The following is a 17,493-nucleotide window of genomic DNA, read 5'->3' as shown; positions in this document are numbered from 1 at the left end:
AAATAAGTCATTTTTTGTAACTTTTCAGGAGAGACTTCGATTCTATAGCCAATGACATAAAAAATTCAAAACTGCCAAAAATTAATTAGGTACGTGGTGATAGAACTTAAACGACAGTATGTAACGTCCAGTGATCAGCAACTATCTACAATACATGAACGAACATGGTCGCCCTATTCACGATAATAGAATAACTAGAGGAAGTAACTCATAGAGATGTCGAAATTAGTTAGAATCTTGAGTTCAAAACACGCTATTAGGCAATTATCACTTTACGTCATAAGAACAAAAAACAATACTAGGTAACCCATATACGAAACGATCCGATATAAATGCGAAAGTATGTTTGTAACGCTGTCGACTCACGGCTAAACCACTGAGCTGATTTTGATGAATTTAAGCAGAGTTAGGTAAAGATCATAGGTTAACGCGAAAAGCAGCATTGCTTGCTGGCTTGCTCGTTTTAGGTGGTTCAATGTAAAATCGTTTAGTTATTTAAAGAGTTTAAATTGAATCTGATGAAAATAACGACATAATTGAAATAAATAAAAGTGGGTAAGGAATGTTTGTTAAGTAAACGACAGCGGTCAACGTACAACGATAAATGACTATTAGAAATACAAATATTTAACTTTATATTAATGATAGGTAATCATCGAAATATTTTTAGTACGGTCCAATGATAAACGACCGGCAAAAGTTCAGGAGCACCAATAACTTGGCTATTCTTTCAATGCCCGATTTTGCGGAAGTTTATCTATTCAATAGAGTTTTTTTATACGAGTTTAATCGCTATTGAAATAGGAACAGAAATAGGTTTAGAAACATAAAATTCTTATAAAAAACAATAAGTATATTGCCCATATAAACCTTTATTTAAATAACAATCGTTATATTAATTGAAAACTTATCTAACTTCTATTAGTCCATGAAATTTGCACCATTTTATATAATATACATAGCCATTATATTATTCATTAAATTTTGTAACTTTATTACATTCTTATAATAGTAATAAGGAATAGTAAAAACCGAATTCTTTGTATGCAAATGTCAGTCTAAAAATATTTTACATGAGATTGAACTATTTGTCTGTTAGGCTTTCATGAATAAACTCCTATGCCAATTTAGTTAAAATTTGGCAGAACAATAGCCTACGCCAGCAGGCGTAAGTAGGCTCCCTTTTATGATCATTTATTTTATAATTGTTGACATAGTCCATATATTGCGTAAGTATAATCTATCATAAAATAAATATTTTATTATTTATTGTTTTGTTAAACATTCCCTGAAACTATTGAGTATTTTACAAATATCTTTTGTTATTGCATTATGTATATACATGGCTGACATCAGCATACAAAGAATCCTGGCTTTAATGCTAACTTAGATCACAAAACATAAAGCCTACAATAACTTAGGAAAAGAAGCTTAAACACCACTGAAAACAATTGAGTGAAAATTAAATTTGATTGTACGAAATTCTATAGATACTAAGGTTTTGTTCAAGACTTTATTACTGAACATTTTTCACAACACTTTCATAATATATCTTTAGAATTACATACATACATAAAACATAATTTGTGTAAACAGCAGAGTTTTTAATATGAAAAAAAATTTCATGTAATTATGCCAATGATTTGCTCTTCTGCTTATTTTTTCAAAATATAGTGGAATTCTTAGTCCCCCACCTGCACTAGACCAGCATGGTAGACTCAAGGTCTACCCCTCCCCCATTCCAAGAGGAGACTCTTACCCAGCAGTGGGACAATAATGAGTTAATCTATATAAGGCCTAAGCATTAATATCATTTAATCATTACAAAAGTACATAAGCTAAATCTACAAATAATTTATAATTTAAGTGCACTGCATAAAGGCACATACATAATCATTTTTCAAGCAATTTCATATTTTTCAGTCAATAGGAACATTATTCTACAACTACAATTTCATTTTGATATTATTTAGCAACTATTTAATGTTATGAAGTTAGGCACAGGTATATATTATGTAACAGTTAACTTTATGTGAGTGAATATAGCAACAGACTGCTGTAACCAAACATGTTTCGAAAGGATTTTTTTTTTTCTGTGACTATGATTCGTGAAATTTCATACAATATTGAAAGTATTCTATTTTGTCACGGAGTGAGCAGTATCAAATAAGCATGTCTTTTATTCTTTTACCATAGTTCAACGTCCATTTTATTACAGATAATATTGTGATTAAAATAAACTAAATGACATCAACTATTTATTTTCGTTCATTATAAGGCCTTAGCACTCCTTTGGCATCAGCTTGTAGCTGTATTCAGACACATAAATTTACTTATGCATACTACATATTATATCATAAAACTGGATAACTATCTCAAACAGAATATGTTCTGCAATCACTTGCTTCATGTAGTGACAAATTAAAGACACATATGTTTATATATTTGGACATATTTGGTTAAATAAAAACTAAATATCATTTATATTAGTCTTGGATAATAAACAATAATCATTGTTATAATATAAATTGCATAAAACTACCTAGTTTGTTTAAATAGAATACCTCTAAGGTATATTAAGTGTGTAGGCACTGATATAATAGTTAAGCACTGGGAAATATATTTCTTGTCTATAATTAATTATTTTTTATGAACTGTCTTGAGTTTGAATACAAGTCCTTGACCAATGTGCTCTAGAACAAGCTTTCAAGCTTAGCTATAGGGGCTAACTGGCTAATTGGATAACTAACTTTTTAGTTATTTATCATTTAAAAAATTGTTCTCAGAGACTGAACATTGCAATGTGAACACTCTGTTTTTTTTAAGAAATATTTTTTTTTAGTACCAATTTAGGGTAACATAATAAATGTTAAACAGTAGGTAAACTGTTGTACCTTATCATAAACCATATTAGGCTCACTTTTTACAAAACCATTAGGTATCTGCTTTCTAGTAAAATATTTAACCCAAATTGACACTGTTTGTCTCCTAAACCAGGTTATCTATCTCCGATATTGTAAACAAAGTCTCTATTAATAAATTTTCTTCACATACTTAAATATTATATCAGTACCTATTAATTTTAAATTCCCTAGCCTCTCATCGATCATACTTTGACTGTAGAATTAGTATTACTATCTAAACCGTTAACGGGGGTTGGTATATCAGTCCGAGGCCTCCGGAACAGTAAGACGTGGGGTTCAGGGTTGTGGACCATGAAGTGAAGCCACCCCGGGCTCTGCTGGACTCCGAGGTTGCGCCATTCAGTCTCCGTCATCAGGTGGGACTTGGGGACCAGGCGAGCAATGTCAGGAGGTAGGATGACGTGCCTGGAATTGAAAAAAATAAGCATTATAGAAATTGCTACATTCTAGTGAAATTTTATTGTTGTTTTGTTTCAAACTAAAATTGATGATTTGTCAGACATAGGTATTTTACATAATATGATCTAACATGTAAGGAGTCTACTAAGTTTTGACATAAAGACATACAAATATAACAGTTATTATTATACACCTGTGACTATCATTTTTGTTGTAAGTTATTAAGTGTTTATAATAGGTACATTAAACCCTGATTTTAACGAATTCTACATTAGTATTGGTTTAATTAAGAAAATTGAATTCTGACAGTTGCTTCAGAACACTTTATGTATTGGTTAGAATGTCCCACATGCATGCATTATCATGTAACTAGCCGTAAGTATCCTTCAGATATTTATATCATCTAAGCTTATCTGATAGGCATTAGATAAATAATTTTGCAAACTATACTGTGACTCAACCTTGCTAAATAATTGACCTTATTTAATTTTATTTCTTCGTGTTTATTATTAAGGAAAATCAAGAATTAAGTTAGGAGGAACTAGCAAGAAACAAAATTTGCGACGAAGTTAAAAGTTACCAATGCACTCGGAGTTATGTAATCATGGTTACTTATAAAATGTATCTCTTAAAGTTGGTAATAGTTACGTTAAAACAGTAAATACTGACTAGAAAGTACTAGACTATGAGAATAACGCAATATGTTAGCAAGTCTTGTCACACGTACGCAATAAGAATATTGTTCTGTAAAATCAAGAAACAAACAGCTAAAAATACATTTTAAAGGTACAATACATGGTTAGTTTGAGACTTAAAGAGGTGGAAACAATATTTTTGCGCGAAAATGATCTAAAATTTACGAAAACCATACCTATATTCATAGACGTCATCAGTATACCGTTCCGAGTACTGAATTTGATCCACAGGCATTGTGCACGATTTTTATGACGGTGCTAATTATTCACTCGCAAAATAAGAGTGTTAACTTAATTATCAATTAAATAACAGCAGAATATCTTTTTTGATTTTTAACCACCAATTCTGTCGCAGAGAAAATCAAATTTTCATCTGACACTGACGTTTGCGTTCGAAACCTTTCATATAGTTGAAATTTTGACAGAGCGTTTTAAGAATAACATTTTTGAAACGCATTTAATTAATATAACGATTAAAATGGACGGTTTTATACTACTTGTTTATAATTATAGCAAATATAAGTAATTTAGCATAAATTTTACGTGTTATGAAAGACTCAAACAAAGTAAACTAAAGGTTATAATATTTTAAATAATTTGAACGCACTATGCGGCGGGAAGAGAAATGACATCGTATGGGTACGTTTCGTTGTATGCAGAAGTTCAAAAGATTCTTACTCAAGTTAAAAAGAGATTAATAACATTACTTTGGTTGGGATTTAGCTGGTTTGTCAGTGACTGTAAATGATTTTATTTGGCAATGATTACTTATTGCTTTAATAGAATTTAAGAAAACCGAGAAAAGAAACAGTCTTTAATGTTTTAACCACCACTTACTACATAGACTGAAAATGAATAGTTGAAGAACTAATTTAATCATGTATTTAATTGTAAGGAAGGAAAAAGATCCAGTGTATCATTTTATTTGATTCGATGGTAAAAATACACGTCCCTCAAAGTTTGCACTAACTGATTTGGCACTGGTACGGTCCATGTATAGTCCTAATTGGTTGGGGAATTGCGTTGCGCAATAGGAAGAGGCGGATATCAGCTGGGTGCGTCGTTAACCACAGAGACAGCCGACATTATCCAATCACTGCGACCCCGGCTACCAAGCAATTCAATCATAACGCCCCATATGGTTAGAGTAACCATGTTTTATGCATTATATTTAATAAAATCTAGCATAAGTATTATTGAATGGCTAAGCGCCAAACAAGCTCCTACTTTCAGATATCCAATAAGTAATAAGTAACTGCGTTTCTGCATTGTGAAATTATCCTGTAGAATAATAATTAGGTATACTTTACCCTATCTAATGATTGATAGTTTATAGAAGTGTAAACAATAACATTAAAGCAGGAAACTCGAAAATCTACAACAATAGCTATTTATTGCAATTCTGCAACTGATTGCATCATAATTTTAGTAGGCGCTATTACTTGGAATCGTTACAAAAACAAGTTTATGACGCATCGCAGTCAATGTACAGTTTACAAACACAAAACAGCATACTGGTTTTAGCATCATACGATACACACGTCTTTACTTTACATTTTGTTAATAAATTTTGTAGTATTTTCTTGCGTTTACCGCGAAAATTATAGGCGCGATTAGAGTTGTTTACATATTAGTTGAAAAGTGGTTATCAATCGCGATTAGAGTCGTAAAATTGTATTTAACAGTGAGTGATTTTTTCTGTTTTAAGGACAGTCTGCGTTTTTATTTGAATCATAGTTCCCCTATTAGTCCAAGTAGATAATGTGTGTGCAGTCAGTAAGTACGGATCCTGACTCCGCAGTCGGTGACAGTATGAGTGAGATCACACTTGACTTTTTGCAAAGTCTACTCAAAGATGATTATCCTGATGTCGCGATACAGCATTTTGAGGTAGGTGATAAACATTAATTTTGTAGATGTAGTATAATATTTTCTAATCAGGTACACTACATTTTTTTTATAGATTCTCACTTGTAATTTGTATGCATAGGCGTATTTTTTTATCTTTTTTAGTATTCATTGTTATTGTATTCTGAATGTTTAGTAATTCGGTATTGTTTTACTTTGTTACTAAAATGCCTGTTTAGTTTAGTATAGGTTCTATAGGTACTTATATCGTCTAGTTTTAAAATAAGCTGCAATCGAGAAATGATCTTGGCTCTGGGTTGGGGTTTTCCCTCTCACCAAAGATTCAAGTTATTTTTCCTCATTCGCTCTGTAACACTATTTCAATTTATTTTATGATACGTATATCATCAGAGAAGTTTCTTGCGAACATCACTGCCACTTCGCACGGAAGTCGTGGGTTCGATTCCCACACGAATCAAGCACTTGACTAACACTCTGAAACCAATGTTTCTGGCATGAAGAGTAGGTAAGTATCTACTTTGATTTATGTTTTTATAATTAGTAGTATTTTCTAAGGAAGAGAAAAGTCTTCAAGAATGTATAAGATAAAGTACCTAGGTACCTATTCCATTTTAATTTCTTAATTACGTAATATTTTAATTCGCAATAAATAAGTGGATAATCTAGTTTTAACCGCAAGTTATGAGTTGAATCGGTAACACAATATCGGACGCATCGGAGCATTCACTAATGAAGAACGACTCGGTACGACCATTAATAAATTAATGTGTTTTTCTTAGCCGCGCGCTCTTTAAGTGTCTATTAACTGGGTACTTTATGTCTCTTCGTATGGTTCAATTAATACCTTTTATGAACATTGTTTAATTTAATAAAGGAAGTCAGAGGAAACGACAGTGTTGCAAGTTCCACGTAAATGTTTCTAAGGCTTATGTATAAGCGTCGGTTATCAAAACTGATAGATATAACATCACTGATCACAGTAACAAAATCTGTCAATATTTCAACAAGGTATCTGATACTCATACAAACATCGTAAAACCGAGTATGAATTCATCTAATCTTTGAGTCTCTTTGTAAGGTATACTTAATTTCATCTGTACAATTTCCTGTACACAAAAGACAGTCAGTGACATAATTTTATTCCAAATCAGAGACTCACATCCCATAGTTGGTACGACGCAGCACAATTTACACAAACAAACCACCTTTTTTTCATCACCCAGGGCGCCCCTGGCTCCAAACGCGGTGACAACTACACCTCCATGGTCTACCGTATCACTCTGACAGGCACTCGAAGACGCGACGACCCTGAATCATCAACGGAAACGGAAGAACCATGGGAATGCACCATCATATACAAATGCCTCCCCGAAAGCCTTCAACGCCGCGAGACCTTCAAAAGCGAAGAACTATTCTGCAACGAAGTAGCATTCTACACCAAAATCTGGCCAGCATTTCTGGACTTTCAAAACCAATGGAACATACACAATCAGTTTAAATCTATACCAAAATGTTATTTAGCCCAGAACGACTGTGTCGTGTTAAAAGATCTGAAGAGGGATGGGTTTGTGATGGCGGATAGGAGGCAAGGGTTGGGGTTAGAGCAGTGCTACCTGGTGTTGAAGCAGCTGTCTCACTTCCACGCGTTGTCCTTGGCTATGAAGGCACATAACCCGGATGGGTTTTATGAGTTGTTGAACGATAAGGATGGTGTTAATGAGGGTAAGTTGTAGTGTTAAAAATAATTAATGCTTAAAAAAAAGAAGTAACTAGCTGACTCGCGCAACTTCGCTTGCGTCACATAAGAGAGCATTCTCTCTTATTTGACGCAAGTTCAAAATTTTCCCCGTTTTTGCAACATTTTTATTGGTAGGTACTCTGCTCCTATTAGTCGTACCGTGATAATAATAATATATAGCCTATAGCCTTGCTCGATAAATGGACTATCAAACACCGAAATAATTTTTCAAACCGGACCAGTAGTTCCTGAGATTAGCGTGTTTAAACAAACAAACAAACTCTTCAGCTTTAAGTATAAGTATATAAGTATAGATAGATGAATAACATTTATGATAACGACACTAAGGCGCAGAATATGCTGGGTTTGTCCCTTACAGTGTGTTTACTTATAAGTTCGATTACCTCCCCGCATCTATACGAGTTAGTGATAATATTGGTGATTTTTTTATTTTTCACTGAAAGGGTGATAGATTGCGACCTGGGGAAGAACATAGCGAAATATTTATCTCTCCCTGCTAAGCTATAAATCCATAATTATAGGTACATATCTCGTATCGTTCTTAACATCTTCGTAAAATCTTTATAATATTTATTTATTCACGAAAAGTAGTCCACGCGAACGGAAGAAAAGAACTAAGTTATTTTAGCCAACTTCAATAGTAAAATTATAAAATTTTTAACCGATTTCAAAAAAGGAGATTCTGTATTCTACTCTTTACTATTCTACTATTTTCTTGCATGCCTAAGTAAACTTTTATATTCTAGTATTCTTCTTAGAAGAAAACACGGAGTACTACAAAAACTACTATAGAGAGGCGACTAGGAACGCCATAGCCATGGTGGAACAGGAGCTGTCAGGGTCTGAGGACAAGGAGGTCTACCTGGAGAAGTTCCGAAGGTTCTGCAGCGAGGAGAGGTTCTTCCACACCATGGTGGAACTGGTGACTCCTCAGGAACCACTCGCTGTCATCTGTCATGGCGACTGCTGGACTAACAACTTTTTATTCAAATATGTTGATGGTGATATTGCTGATGTAAGTATCCTGTCATTGTTTTATTAATAGCTTGTATATTTATCAGTTTTGCGGTCAATGACCGTTACAGCTGTTTATGTGGGTATGTAGGACGTCTTTTTTGAGTTTAATACATTAAAATAGCCCTTATTTCGTTGAGTGTTACTAATTTAACGCACGTAACATTGCACCAAGATAATTCGGAACCTATTTACAGCATCTACCTTTTGTTTTTTAAATATTAAGTATATCGTATCGTAGTCGTATTCGTAAGTACCTACCAGGTGATCCAAAATTATTTCATTCCTAAAACCGTATTCGAGACTGATATACCTACCCTACGTTATTACATTATACGTATATACGAACCTATATACGAACTTTGGAACCATAACACCCCTAAATTGAAATTACATTTTGTCGCAACAATCAGCAATACTATTAGTCCAACCATCTTACCTGATCACCATCTTTCAGATGTACCTCCTAGACTTCCAACTGGTCCGCTACGCGTCTCCAGCCATCGATCTGGTGTTCATATTGTACCTGTGCATGGAGCGCGAGCTGAGGGCTGAGAACCTCGCCTCCTTGCTAGAGTACTACACGGATGAGCTGCACCGGCGTCTGCTGCAGCTGAGCGAGGATGACTCCGTGTTCACCACCAGCTTGAATAGAGATGCTTTACATGAATTGTGAGTTTAATTAACCTGTGGTCTGCTGACAGCTGGGAGCTCACTAGTATGTTTCGCATATATTGGGATTGGCACTGATCAGTGCTTCAGCATACTGACCAGAGGTTAACTAACCCTACCCTACCTTCCGAACTGTGGTAAATTCACTTCAACTCTCTGTATCATTGACTATGATAAGTGTCAGCATTAGACCTAAATGATTTGATTTTGATTTAATTAAGTTGCACGTCAAAATTGGAGCATACGGACCGTAGTGATTTGATAATTGTCGCCAAAATACCAGTCCAGTGGACGCAGTACCATAGCAATCAATACAAAGTAATAAATCCTTACGATCTTTAGATACGACTCCTACTCTGACGCATTGAGTGTGCAGTTTTAGTGTACTGAAACTAAGATAATGTAATATTGCTACTATGGCGCGTTGGTAGTGTCAGAAGACTCGGGTTTGAATCTTATCTCGGGACATAAATGTATTATAAGTACTTAGTTACTTACGTTAAACCCTCGTCTTTGCGCCTCACTTGTCACCTATATTGTTTATTACTGTCCCGTCGGTAGTAGAGTGAGGGTAGAAAGAGGAAAAAATAACGAGTGTCAAACTTGTCGAAATGACAATTGACAGTTCCATAGATTATACAAAGGTAAATAAAATATAAATGCAAACTTTTGTTCCAACCAACGTACTTAGCAATCGAATAAATAATTGGGACTCAAATTATTTTCTGAAACGTTTTATAAACTGAATTCAGCATACAATCAGGATTGTTGTCGAATTCAACAAAAAGAACTGCAGTTGTTCAAAAATATTATAGTTTTTTCCTGCATTGTAAATTGGTTTATTTTTAGCATATAGATTCTGCGCCTGAAGCCTTCTGAGCCCCTAAAATAAATAAATAATTCTCGAAATTTCCTTTAATATTAATCTGTTTCAGGTTAAAAGAAGACTTTAAAAGATGCGGAGAGTTCGCTCTCGGCATAGCCCTGGACATGTTCCCCATTATGACGTGCGACAGTGATGAGGCGCCTAATGTCTATCAACCTGAGGTAAAGTCAGAAAATATTCAAGTCTTTAACTTTTTTTAAAACTTCACTTATTATTTAATCGCTAAACGGGTCCTAACGATAATTTTAAGGTTTCAAACGAATTGACCACTGCTGGGCAAGAGTCCTCCCGGTATGAGGGAGGTCTTAGGCCTCGAGTCCACCACGTTGGGCAAGAGCGTGTTGTTTAATTTGCATACCCTCAAGAAATGTTGTTTATCTTACGTCACTTTTACTTCTTCTTTATGATTACTATCCTGTTTATCTTTGTGATAGTAATCATAAAGAAGAAAAGAGGATTCTTTTGAGCCCCTACATGTACCTGCCTACTAATTAATGATTTATTTTATTTTTCTTCTCACAGGATAGTGCACCGCAAGGCTCAGGAGTCCAGCCGGTCCAGACTTCAAGCGCGGAGTGCAGGAGGCGAATGACGGAACTACTCATAGAACTAGTTGACAATGATATTATTTAATATTTCTACCATATTTAGTCATAGTACATACATAAAATCACGCTTTGGCGGAAGAGGGAAACAATTTTGTCGTAGTATTCTCCGAAAAATAATAATTGAGACTACTATTCTTTCTGGCTGTTGTTAAATTGTTGTAACTTTAATTTATTTTTAACAAGCATTTTTGTTATCTAACAATCAATAATGATAAGCATTTAACCTTATTGGGACTTGAATGACGCACTTTCGTGCGTCTATACTTGTGCGAATTTTTGAGCTGCATTTGAAAGATTTTTACTAAAGGATATATTGGTTGTTTCAAATGAAAATATATTGTAAGAATGTATTGGTAACAAGGTATTAAAATAATACAAATTATATGTCGTAGGTATGTCAAATTTATTGTATATCGTTTAGTAAATAAACACGTACAATAAAAGTATTGGGTTAAAGCCTTAAAATTATTTAAATTATACTTTGTGACAATCTGTTGATCAAGATCTATTGAATATATTATAAAAATCAGATCATTTCTGTACGTTTCTTTCAATTATAAAAAAATATCTAAACTTATCTAATTGCATACAATAATTAGTACATAATACAATAAAAAAATTAATGACTTCGATACTCGGGAATGTGTTGCAATTTCTGAAAAATATCCTTGTGTCGTATCGAAAGTTGCGCTGCCGAACTAATGCTATCTCTTTTACACTTACTACGACTGAGTAAGTAGATTAAGGATAGCTAACATTATAATAATAATACTTTTCAATACACAAAGAAATACTATCAAACAATTCATGAAAAACGGTCTTTAAAGATACAATTTTCAAAAATTGCGACCTAACCCCAATTTATTTAATAAAAACATGGTAATTTAAATAAAATACCCGTACTGACTCGTGGCACTTGAATTGATATTTTTATTAAATTAAATAAAAAATATAATATAAAAAATTACGTACGGGTTTACGTATAGAATAATAAATCTTTGTAAACAGATCTAATATAAAACTTAAATTAAAATAATCAGTCATTGAAAACTTCAGATTTATTTTGAGATTCTAGCGCCTATTTCATCTGAAATTTCCAATAATTATCTGTTTATTTATAGATTAATATTTTTTTATTTTATTCAATTTAAAACTAACAAGTCTGCGCGGAAAAAAGGCACTGGGTTTTTCACTTATAAATAATTTACCGCGGCAACAGAAGTGAAAAGAACTTAAAAGAAGAATTATAAAGAAGATTACATTTTTATTACTCACTGGTATAATCCGCGGTAAAATTTGGTCCTGACTTTTTGTCTTTATAAAATTAAAATTAGCACCTTAAAGAACGAAAATACTGTGCGCAAACTATTAAATATTAAACAATTTAATAGTTTACCTACAGTTTTGTAATACAGCACGTTTATTTGACGCTTGCTCTAAGCACTTGTTGAGCAGTTAAACCAACTTTGCCTTTGGACGCTTGCGTGGGCCTCATGAAGCCAGAAGTCGGTGTTTTGTTACTCAAGCTTTTTAGAGGAGGCCTTGAGGTGCCTACAGAGCTGCCACTTGACGAAGACCTGGACGCTGGCATCCTGGACACTGGCTTTGGAACTGGTTTCGGTGTAGGTTTGACCGGGGAAGGTGGTGCACGTTTCACGGTAGCTACAGACGCAGAACTGTTCAGAGAACTTCTAGAACTGCGCAGTGACGCGCGGGAGGTAGACCTTTCTACTCTTAAAGAACTCGCTCGCTTCGGAATCACTCGTTTCGGGTCCAATGGTGTCCGAGGAGGCGTCCTTGTCTCTTTGGTAGAAATTTTCTTTGGAGGTGCAGGGGATTTTGAAATTTTGGGTACAGGGGACTCACATTCAACGTTACAGCCTGATGAAGCACCCTGTGAAGCGCTCTCAGAGTTCAAACTTTGAGTTTCTTCGAAGCCTTCATCGTTTAACTCATGCTCGCTTTTGACCTTTGACATTCTAGGAGACGTTGTTCTTTCAGGCACTTTGTCTGTCTTAGTATTCAATGACTTTCTATACGCGTCCCTAGACCACACTCCTGTAGGTGTATCAGCCGGTGACTTCAACTCTCTTATAGCTTTTTGCACATCTTCTTGATTGATAGAAGTCTGTCTCCTCATGCGAAGGTAAGGCTTCGTTTCTTTGGTCGGTTTGTCTGTGCTTTGGTTCTTTAGCCTTTCCTGCCAGCGTTTTAACCTGTTCTCCTTCTCATCTTTCGTCGCTTCGATGGGTTTGGCTACTTCTTGAGGAGCTTCCACCTTATACGAAGCCTGGACGTCTAATTTCGAAGGTCTTATTACCTGCGTTTCTGCGACTAACTCAGGAGCGGGTTCCGGCTTTTTCTCATCATCAGGGGAGCTGGAATCCGTGGTCCTCTTATACCTTCTAGTCCTCCTAGCTGCTGAGAACCTATCAAACTGGCCGTCTCCTAAGATTTCCTGGCACAAATCTTTCATTTCTGTCGAAGCCTTATCATTAATATTCTGCCTCGTTGGTAACGAAGGTTGGAACTTCCTGCAAGGCTCTCTTTCTGGTGGAGGACTGAAGGTAGACGTGAATTTCCTCTGAGCTGGTGGTGTTTCTATATTATCAGAGTCTATTTCTACCTTGTCTGGTTTCTCCAGCCTGTCGACCTTGTGACCTTTGTCCGTAGTGACCTGGATGTCAGGCAGTTTACGCTGTTCCTCGGAGATGGAAATGAGCGGCTGTGGGGTCTCGATCTGCTGCCGGGAGCGCTGTCTGCGGAGTCGTCTCATCTCTTCGTTCTCTTCTGATTTCCTCCAAGGTACTTTGTTGTCTTTCTTCTGTGGTTGTACATCTGTAGAAGTTAAAAGTTGCGTTAAAACTAAGTGTGAAAGTGTACTATTGATTATTTTTTGCGGGACGTAGAAACCTGATATTGGTGTGTTCGGATTCACAGTTTTAACTAGAGTAGTAATACTCCTAAATGGTGGTAATGATTTCAAAGTTTTTATAAAAACCAATCATTTTGTTAATGATATATAATCAAGTCAGAATTACTGTTTATGACTGATAGCTTCTAATGAATCGGAATTTTAGGAGAAAGTTAGAAGCAGTTGTCTCTAAGGTAAGGTTAGATGTGTGCTCACCCTCCACAGTCTCGAGCGCCTTGACGACGTCACTGTCGTGCAGCACGCGGCGCCACTCGGCGCGGCCCTCCGGCAGCGGCTCCAGGCACGCGCCGCGCGAGCTCTCTGGGGAACCAACGACATATTTATCATTAACTTATAAGCAAACCTTGGTGCGGTCATTCCATGGATGGATGATCGCAGTGGTATTCGAACTAGGGGTCTCCATGCCTCGGAAGGCACGTAAAGCGTCGGTCCCGGTTGTTGTCAATTCAGATAACAATCAAAATTTTTAAACTCTGGCGTTGCATGTTTAATGCCGTGGTCGCAGGTTGACCAGTCAGCCTGCGACCACGGCATTAACCGGCGAGTGCAACCTGCGCCGAAGCGTTAGGCATTTTAAGGTAAAATGTGTGGTCGCGTTAATTCCCGTATTCTATTATACATTAAGATAACAGTCGTTAAGCCACGTCAAAGGCCTTCCGGCGGCTTGAACAACTTCGACATTAGATAGGTTGACCACTAACCATACGATAAGAAGAAGACTATAATAACAGTATTAGTTTGGGGCAGCTATTACTAAATTATATACGGAAAACTATCCCGAATAGAGTCACTATACGAAATAGTCACTGAAATGGGAACTCCAGATACAAAATTCATAAACATCTGTAAGTTTTCAGTTTTGTTTTGTTTGGTAAAATAGTAAAATGTATGTGTACTCACCGGAGTCGTTTTCCAAGGAGCGCTTATCGCTGAGGCGCGCGTGTGTCGCGTGAGTTGTTTGTGTGGAGTGTGTGGCGTGTGACGAGTGGGCGGCGTGGGACGTGCGGGAGCGAGGCCGGGACTCCTCCTGACTGCTCGCGCGGAGCCAGGACTCGATCTTCTGCCTCCATTCCCTGTTGAAAAAATGACTTTATTTTAATGTTGTAAAAAATGGGGAGTTGTGTAGTGTAAGGCAGGGAGACTAAATAAAAGAAAATATATTTATAAAAGATAAAGCAAGTAGGGTACCTAAGTAGTATAAAATAATGAAAGAAGATTTTTTAAAGAGCAATAAATTGTAGGTATTTTACAACCTTTAACTCTTAAAGTTACTTTTTAATTTCCAGGCGTTCAGCAGTTCCTTTCAGTTCTAGCTTGATAGATAGTTCTAGATGTGAATAACCACTATTGTAGTTCAAATAACTGTAAGAAAAGTACACGTACTTTGGTTTCCCGGGTGCAACATCAGGCGAGTGCGCCGTGTCTACAACAGGCGCAGAGTTGGGCGCGGGCGGCGACGCGGGCGCGGCGCGCGGCGACGCGGGCCGCTCGCGCCCCGCCTCCGGGATCTCCAGCCGAGCGCGGGCCGCGCCGCGACGGGACCACGAGCGATCTGGACAAGAATCAAGTAGAACTATAGTAGTTTTAACATAGTCAGAATAGGTTATACAAGCATACATTTTTACAGTGCAGTGAAATCAAATAAAACTTTAGTATTGTTTCATCCATAAAGTCCACTAAAATATCTAACAGGTACAGACAACAATATAAACCTTTCTTACAAAGCCATAACGCCACACGCTCTGACTACTGAAACTACCTTTTCTGTCTCGAAAATCGTATAAAAAAGCCCAAAATATACATGTATGGAATGTGACCTAAGAACCAAAAAGTTACGCAAACAAATTTTACCCAGACTGCCCCAAGCGCTTCTCTCCCTCAGATCATTGGCAGCAGGTGATGAATGTCGAAGGAACTCCAGCAGACCTTCTTCATCATCACCAGGACTCGCGCGACTTCTGCGACGTAGACTGCCTGTAGGAGTAACATCTGAAACAAATACGTACAATTTAGTTCTAGCTACTGAGGAATTTTGTCCAAGACTTTCTTGAAAGACAAAGATTGAGGTTATTAGACATATAGAGACGTTAAACTCAAATATCACTAAAGGATCACCCATCTAAGAAATGTTCTCGTAAAACGTTGCTTAAATCACAAAACATCTACCGACCAATAAACGCAACTTGTTTTAATAGATGTCAATCATGTCAATGTTGATAATCTAGCTTCGTACTAATGAAATGAATAACTTATAAATAAATGTGAAAGCATGTCAATTTAAAGTTAAATCTAAACGACTGGACTGATTTTGGTGAATATAAGCAAAGAAGTAGTAGATACTGACAGCAAATGTAGGCTTGACAACTTTTTATGTTGTATGATAAACGGGAAAGTGTCATACGGATCAGGTAATGAGTATATAAAGCACATATTTACCAGGTGAAGGTGATGGATCATGTGGTTTCCTGAGCGAGCGTCGTCCCAGCCCGTTCCTGATGTCCAGCAGTAGGGACTCCATGAGGGACTCACACTCAGACACCGGCGTACTGCATACACTGCTGCCGTTACCTGATGCTATGGATGTAAAGATAGAGGTTATTCAAAATGTTTAGCAGTGAACAATTAAATGGTCAATATTAAAATCATTTAATACATTCCTGTTTCACCGCTAGGCAGGAGATTCGTCCCATGAGAGATTTAATACAATGTTTTTTTTTAAGATTTTATGTGCTAATGGATGGTGCAAAGAACCATTTCACATAATGCAGACGAAATAAAAATATATCAGGTCGGGGAAAAAGTCTTTTCGCATTATAGTATGTATGAACTTGTAATGAAATCTCTTTGGCTTCAAGAATCACAAATGAGTACACGTTTAATTAGGTTTCTTTCAGTGAGTTCGTGAGGTACCCAAATATCGAGCTTTTTTGTGTAGAGAAAAGATTTTATTGCAAGTTCATACATACTACCAAGCGAAAAGACTTTTTCCCCGACCTAATATTATAGCTGTGATCCCGAGGGTACCTTTGGTTCAGTTTTGTCGTTGTTTTTCATTTTGATCAAAGTAAAGCATTTAATAATAAAATGGTAAGGTATACACGTACCAGGCTTGAGTCGTTGCGCGGCCATGTCGCGGGCGCGACGTCGCGCGGCGGCTTGTTCCTCGTTGGCGCGACGTCGCGCGTTGTCGCTCACCGCCGAGCGGAACTTGTTGCAGAACCAGACGAACAACTGTGGGGACACATAAAATATATAAATACCGACTTCCATACAATATAAGGCAGTGATAAAAATAATAGAGTTCTAAATAGTAGAGTTCCTGAGGTAGTCCATCTAGAGCACCCGTTCGAATTGCACCTAGTCTTATCTACGGGTGCTTTAAATGGACTACCTCGAGTTTCTGAGTATGTCTTGAAGTATTTGCCACAAAGATCATTAAAATCTTTACATTTTTTAGTTTGTCTGATTTTATTAGCATACATAAAAATAATTGTCTACATTAAGCAAGAAAATGATAATGATTTAAAAATAATAACATACCTTAAAGCACTCCTCAAGTTTGAAAGACACGGGGTCTTCACAGAAGAACTCAGCGAGTTGTTTCCTGATGCTCTCTACTTCTTCCATGTCTTTGTTCAATGCTGACACCTCTTGTTCTGCCACCTGAAAGACAGCATGGTTTAAAATACTGCTGAATCTATACTTTGAAAAATCTAAGGTAATTTCATCGAA

The 17,493-nt window shown here is 36.3% G+C and overlaps 3 protein-coding genes across 6 annotated transcripts in view; 1 reads left to right on the top strand and 2 right to left on the bottom strand.

Moving 5' to 3' along the window:
• Window positions 1–858: 858 nt before the first annotated feature.
• On the bottom strand, window positions 859–4,403 carry LOC142982265 (cyclin-dependent kinases regulatory subunit-like). The gene is made up of 2 exons (XM_076128688.1): window positions 4,195–4,403; window positions 859–3,329 (listed from the first exon to the last, which is right to left on the bottom strand). The coding sequence occupies exons 1-2, from the start codon at window positions 4,251–4,253 to the stop codon at window positions 3,107–3,109; spliced, it is 282 nt and encodes a 93-aa protein (XP_075984803.1). The 5' UTR covers window positions 4,254–4,403; the 3' UTR covers window positions 859–3,106.
• Window positions 4,404–5,547: 1,144 nt separating this feature from the next.
• Window positions 5,548–11,360, top strand: LOC142982016 (uncharacterized). Its single transcript, XM_076128262.1, has 6 exons — window positions 5,548–5,908; window positions 7,111–7,609; window positions 8,393–8,661; window positions 9,118–9,332; window positions 10,268–10,379; window positions 10,741–11,360. Exons 1-6 carry the CDS (start codon window positions 5,780–5,782, stop codon window positions 10,849–10,851), a joined length of 1,335 nt encoding a protein of 444 aa, XP_075984377.1. The 5' UTR covers window positions 5,548–5,779; the 3' UTR covers window positions 10,852–11,360.
• A 120-nt stretch (window positions 11,361–11,480) lies between these two features.
• Window positions 11,481–17,493, bottom strand: part of form3 (FH2 domain-containing protein formin 3) — a 120,079-nt gene continuing 114,066 nt past the window's right edge. For all 4 annotated transcript variants that reach the window (XM_076128259.1, XM_076128261.1, XM_076128260.1 and 1 more), the window contains 8 exons: window positions 17,302–17,424; window positions 16,866–16,992; window positions 16,198–16,335; window positions 15,613–15,750; window positions 15,145–15,313; window positions 14,662–14,834; window positions 13,957–14,061; window positions 11,481–13,664 (listed from right to left, as the gene is read on the bottom strand). In XM_076128259.1, coding sequence (XP_075984374.1) covers window positions 12,247–13,664; window positions 13,957–14,061; window positions 14,662–14,834; window positions 15,145–15,313; window positions 15,613–15,750; window positions 16,198–16,335; window positions 16,866–16,992; window positions 17,302–17,424 — 2,391 coding nt within the window. In that variant the 3' untranslated portion in view covers window positions 11,481–12,246. The remainder of the gene's footprint in view (window positions 13,665–13,956; window positions 14,062–14,661; window positions 14,835–15,144; window positions 15,314–15,612; window positions 15,751–16,197; window positions 16,336–16,865; window positions 16,993–17,301; window positions 17,425–17,493) is intronic.

The sequence above is a fragment of the Anticarsia gemmatalis genome, chromosome 21 (genome assembly GCF_050436995.1).
Source record: "Anticarsia gemmatalis isolate Benzon Research Colony breed Stoneville strain chromosome 21, ilAntGemm2 primary, whole genome shotgun sequence".
Classification (NCBI taxonomy): Eukaryota; Metazoa; Arthropoda; class Insecta; order Lepidoptera; family Erebidae; genus Anticarsia; species Anticarsia gemmatalis.
Note: the sequence above shows the minus strand (reverse complement) of the source record. Positions and strands in the feature narration are given on the sequence as shown.

Excerpts from the sequence above, each read along its gene's own strand:
- LOC142982016 (XM_076128262.1), top strand. The coding sequence starts at position 5,780 with ATGTGTGTGCAGTCAGTAAGTACGGATCCTGACTCCGCAGTCGGTGAC. Across the intron at positions 7,610-8,392 it reads TAAGGATGGTGTTAATGAGG|TATTCTTCTTAGAAGAAAAC; the intron begins GTAAGTTGTAGT and ends TTTATATTCTAG. Across the intron at positions 8,662-9,117 it reads TTGATGGTGATATTGCTGAT|ATGTACCTCCTAGACTTCCA; the intron begins GTAAGTATCCTG and ends ACCATCTTTCAG.
- LOC142982265 (XM_076128688.1), bottom strand. The coding sequence starts at position 4,253 with ATGCCTGTGGATCAAATTCAGTACTCGGAACGGTATACTGATGACGTC. Across the intron at positions 3,330-4,194 it reads GATGACGTCTATGAATATAG|GCACGTCATCCTACCTCCTG; the intron begins GTATGGTTTTCG and ends TTTCAATTCCAG.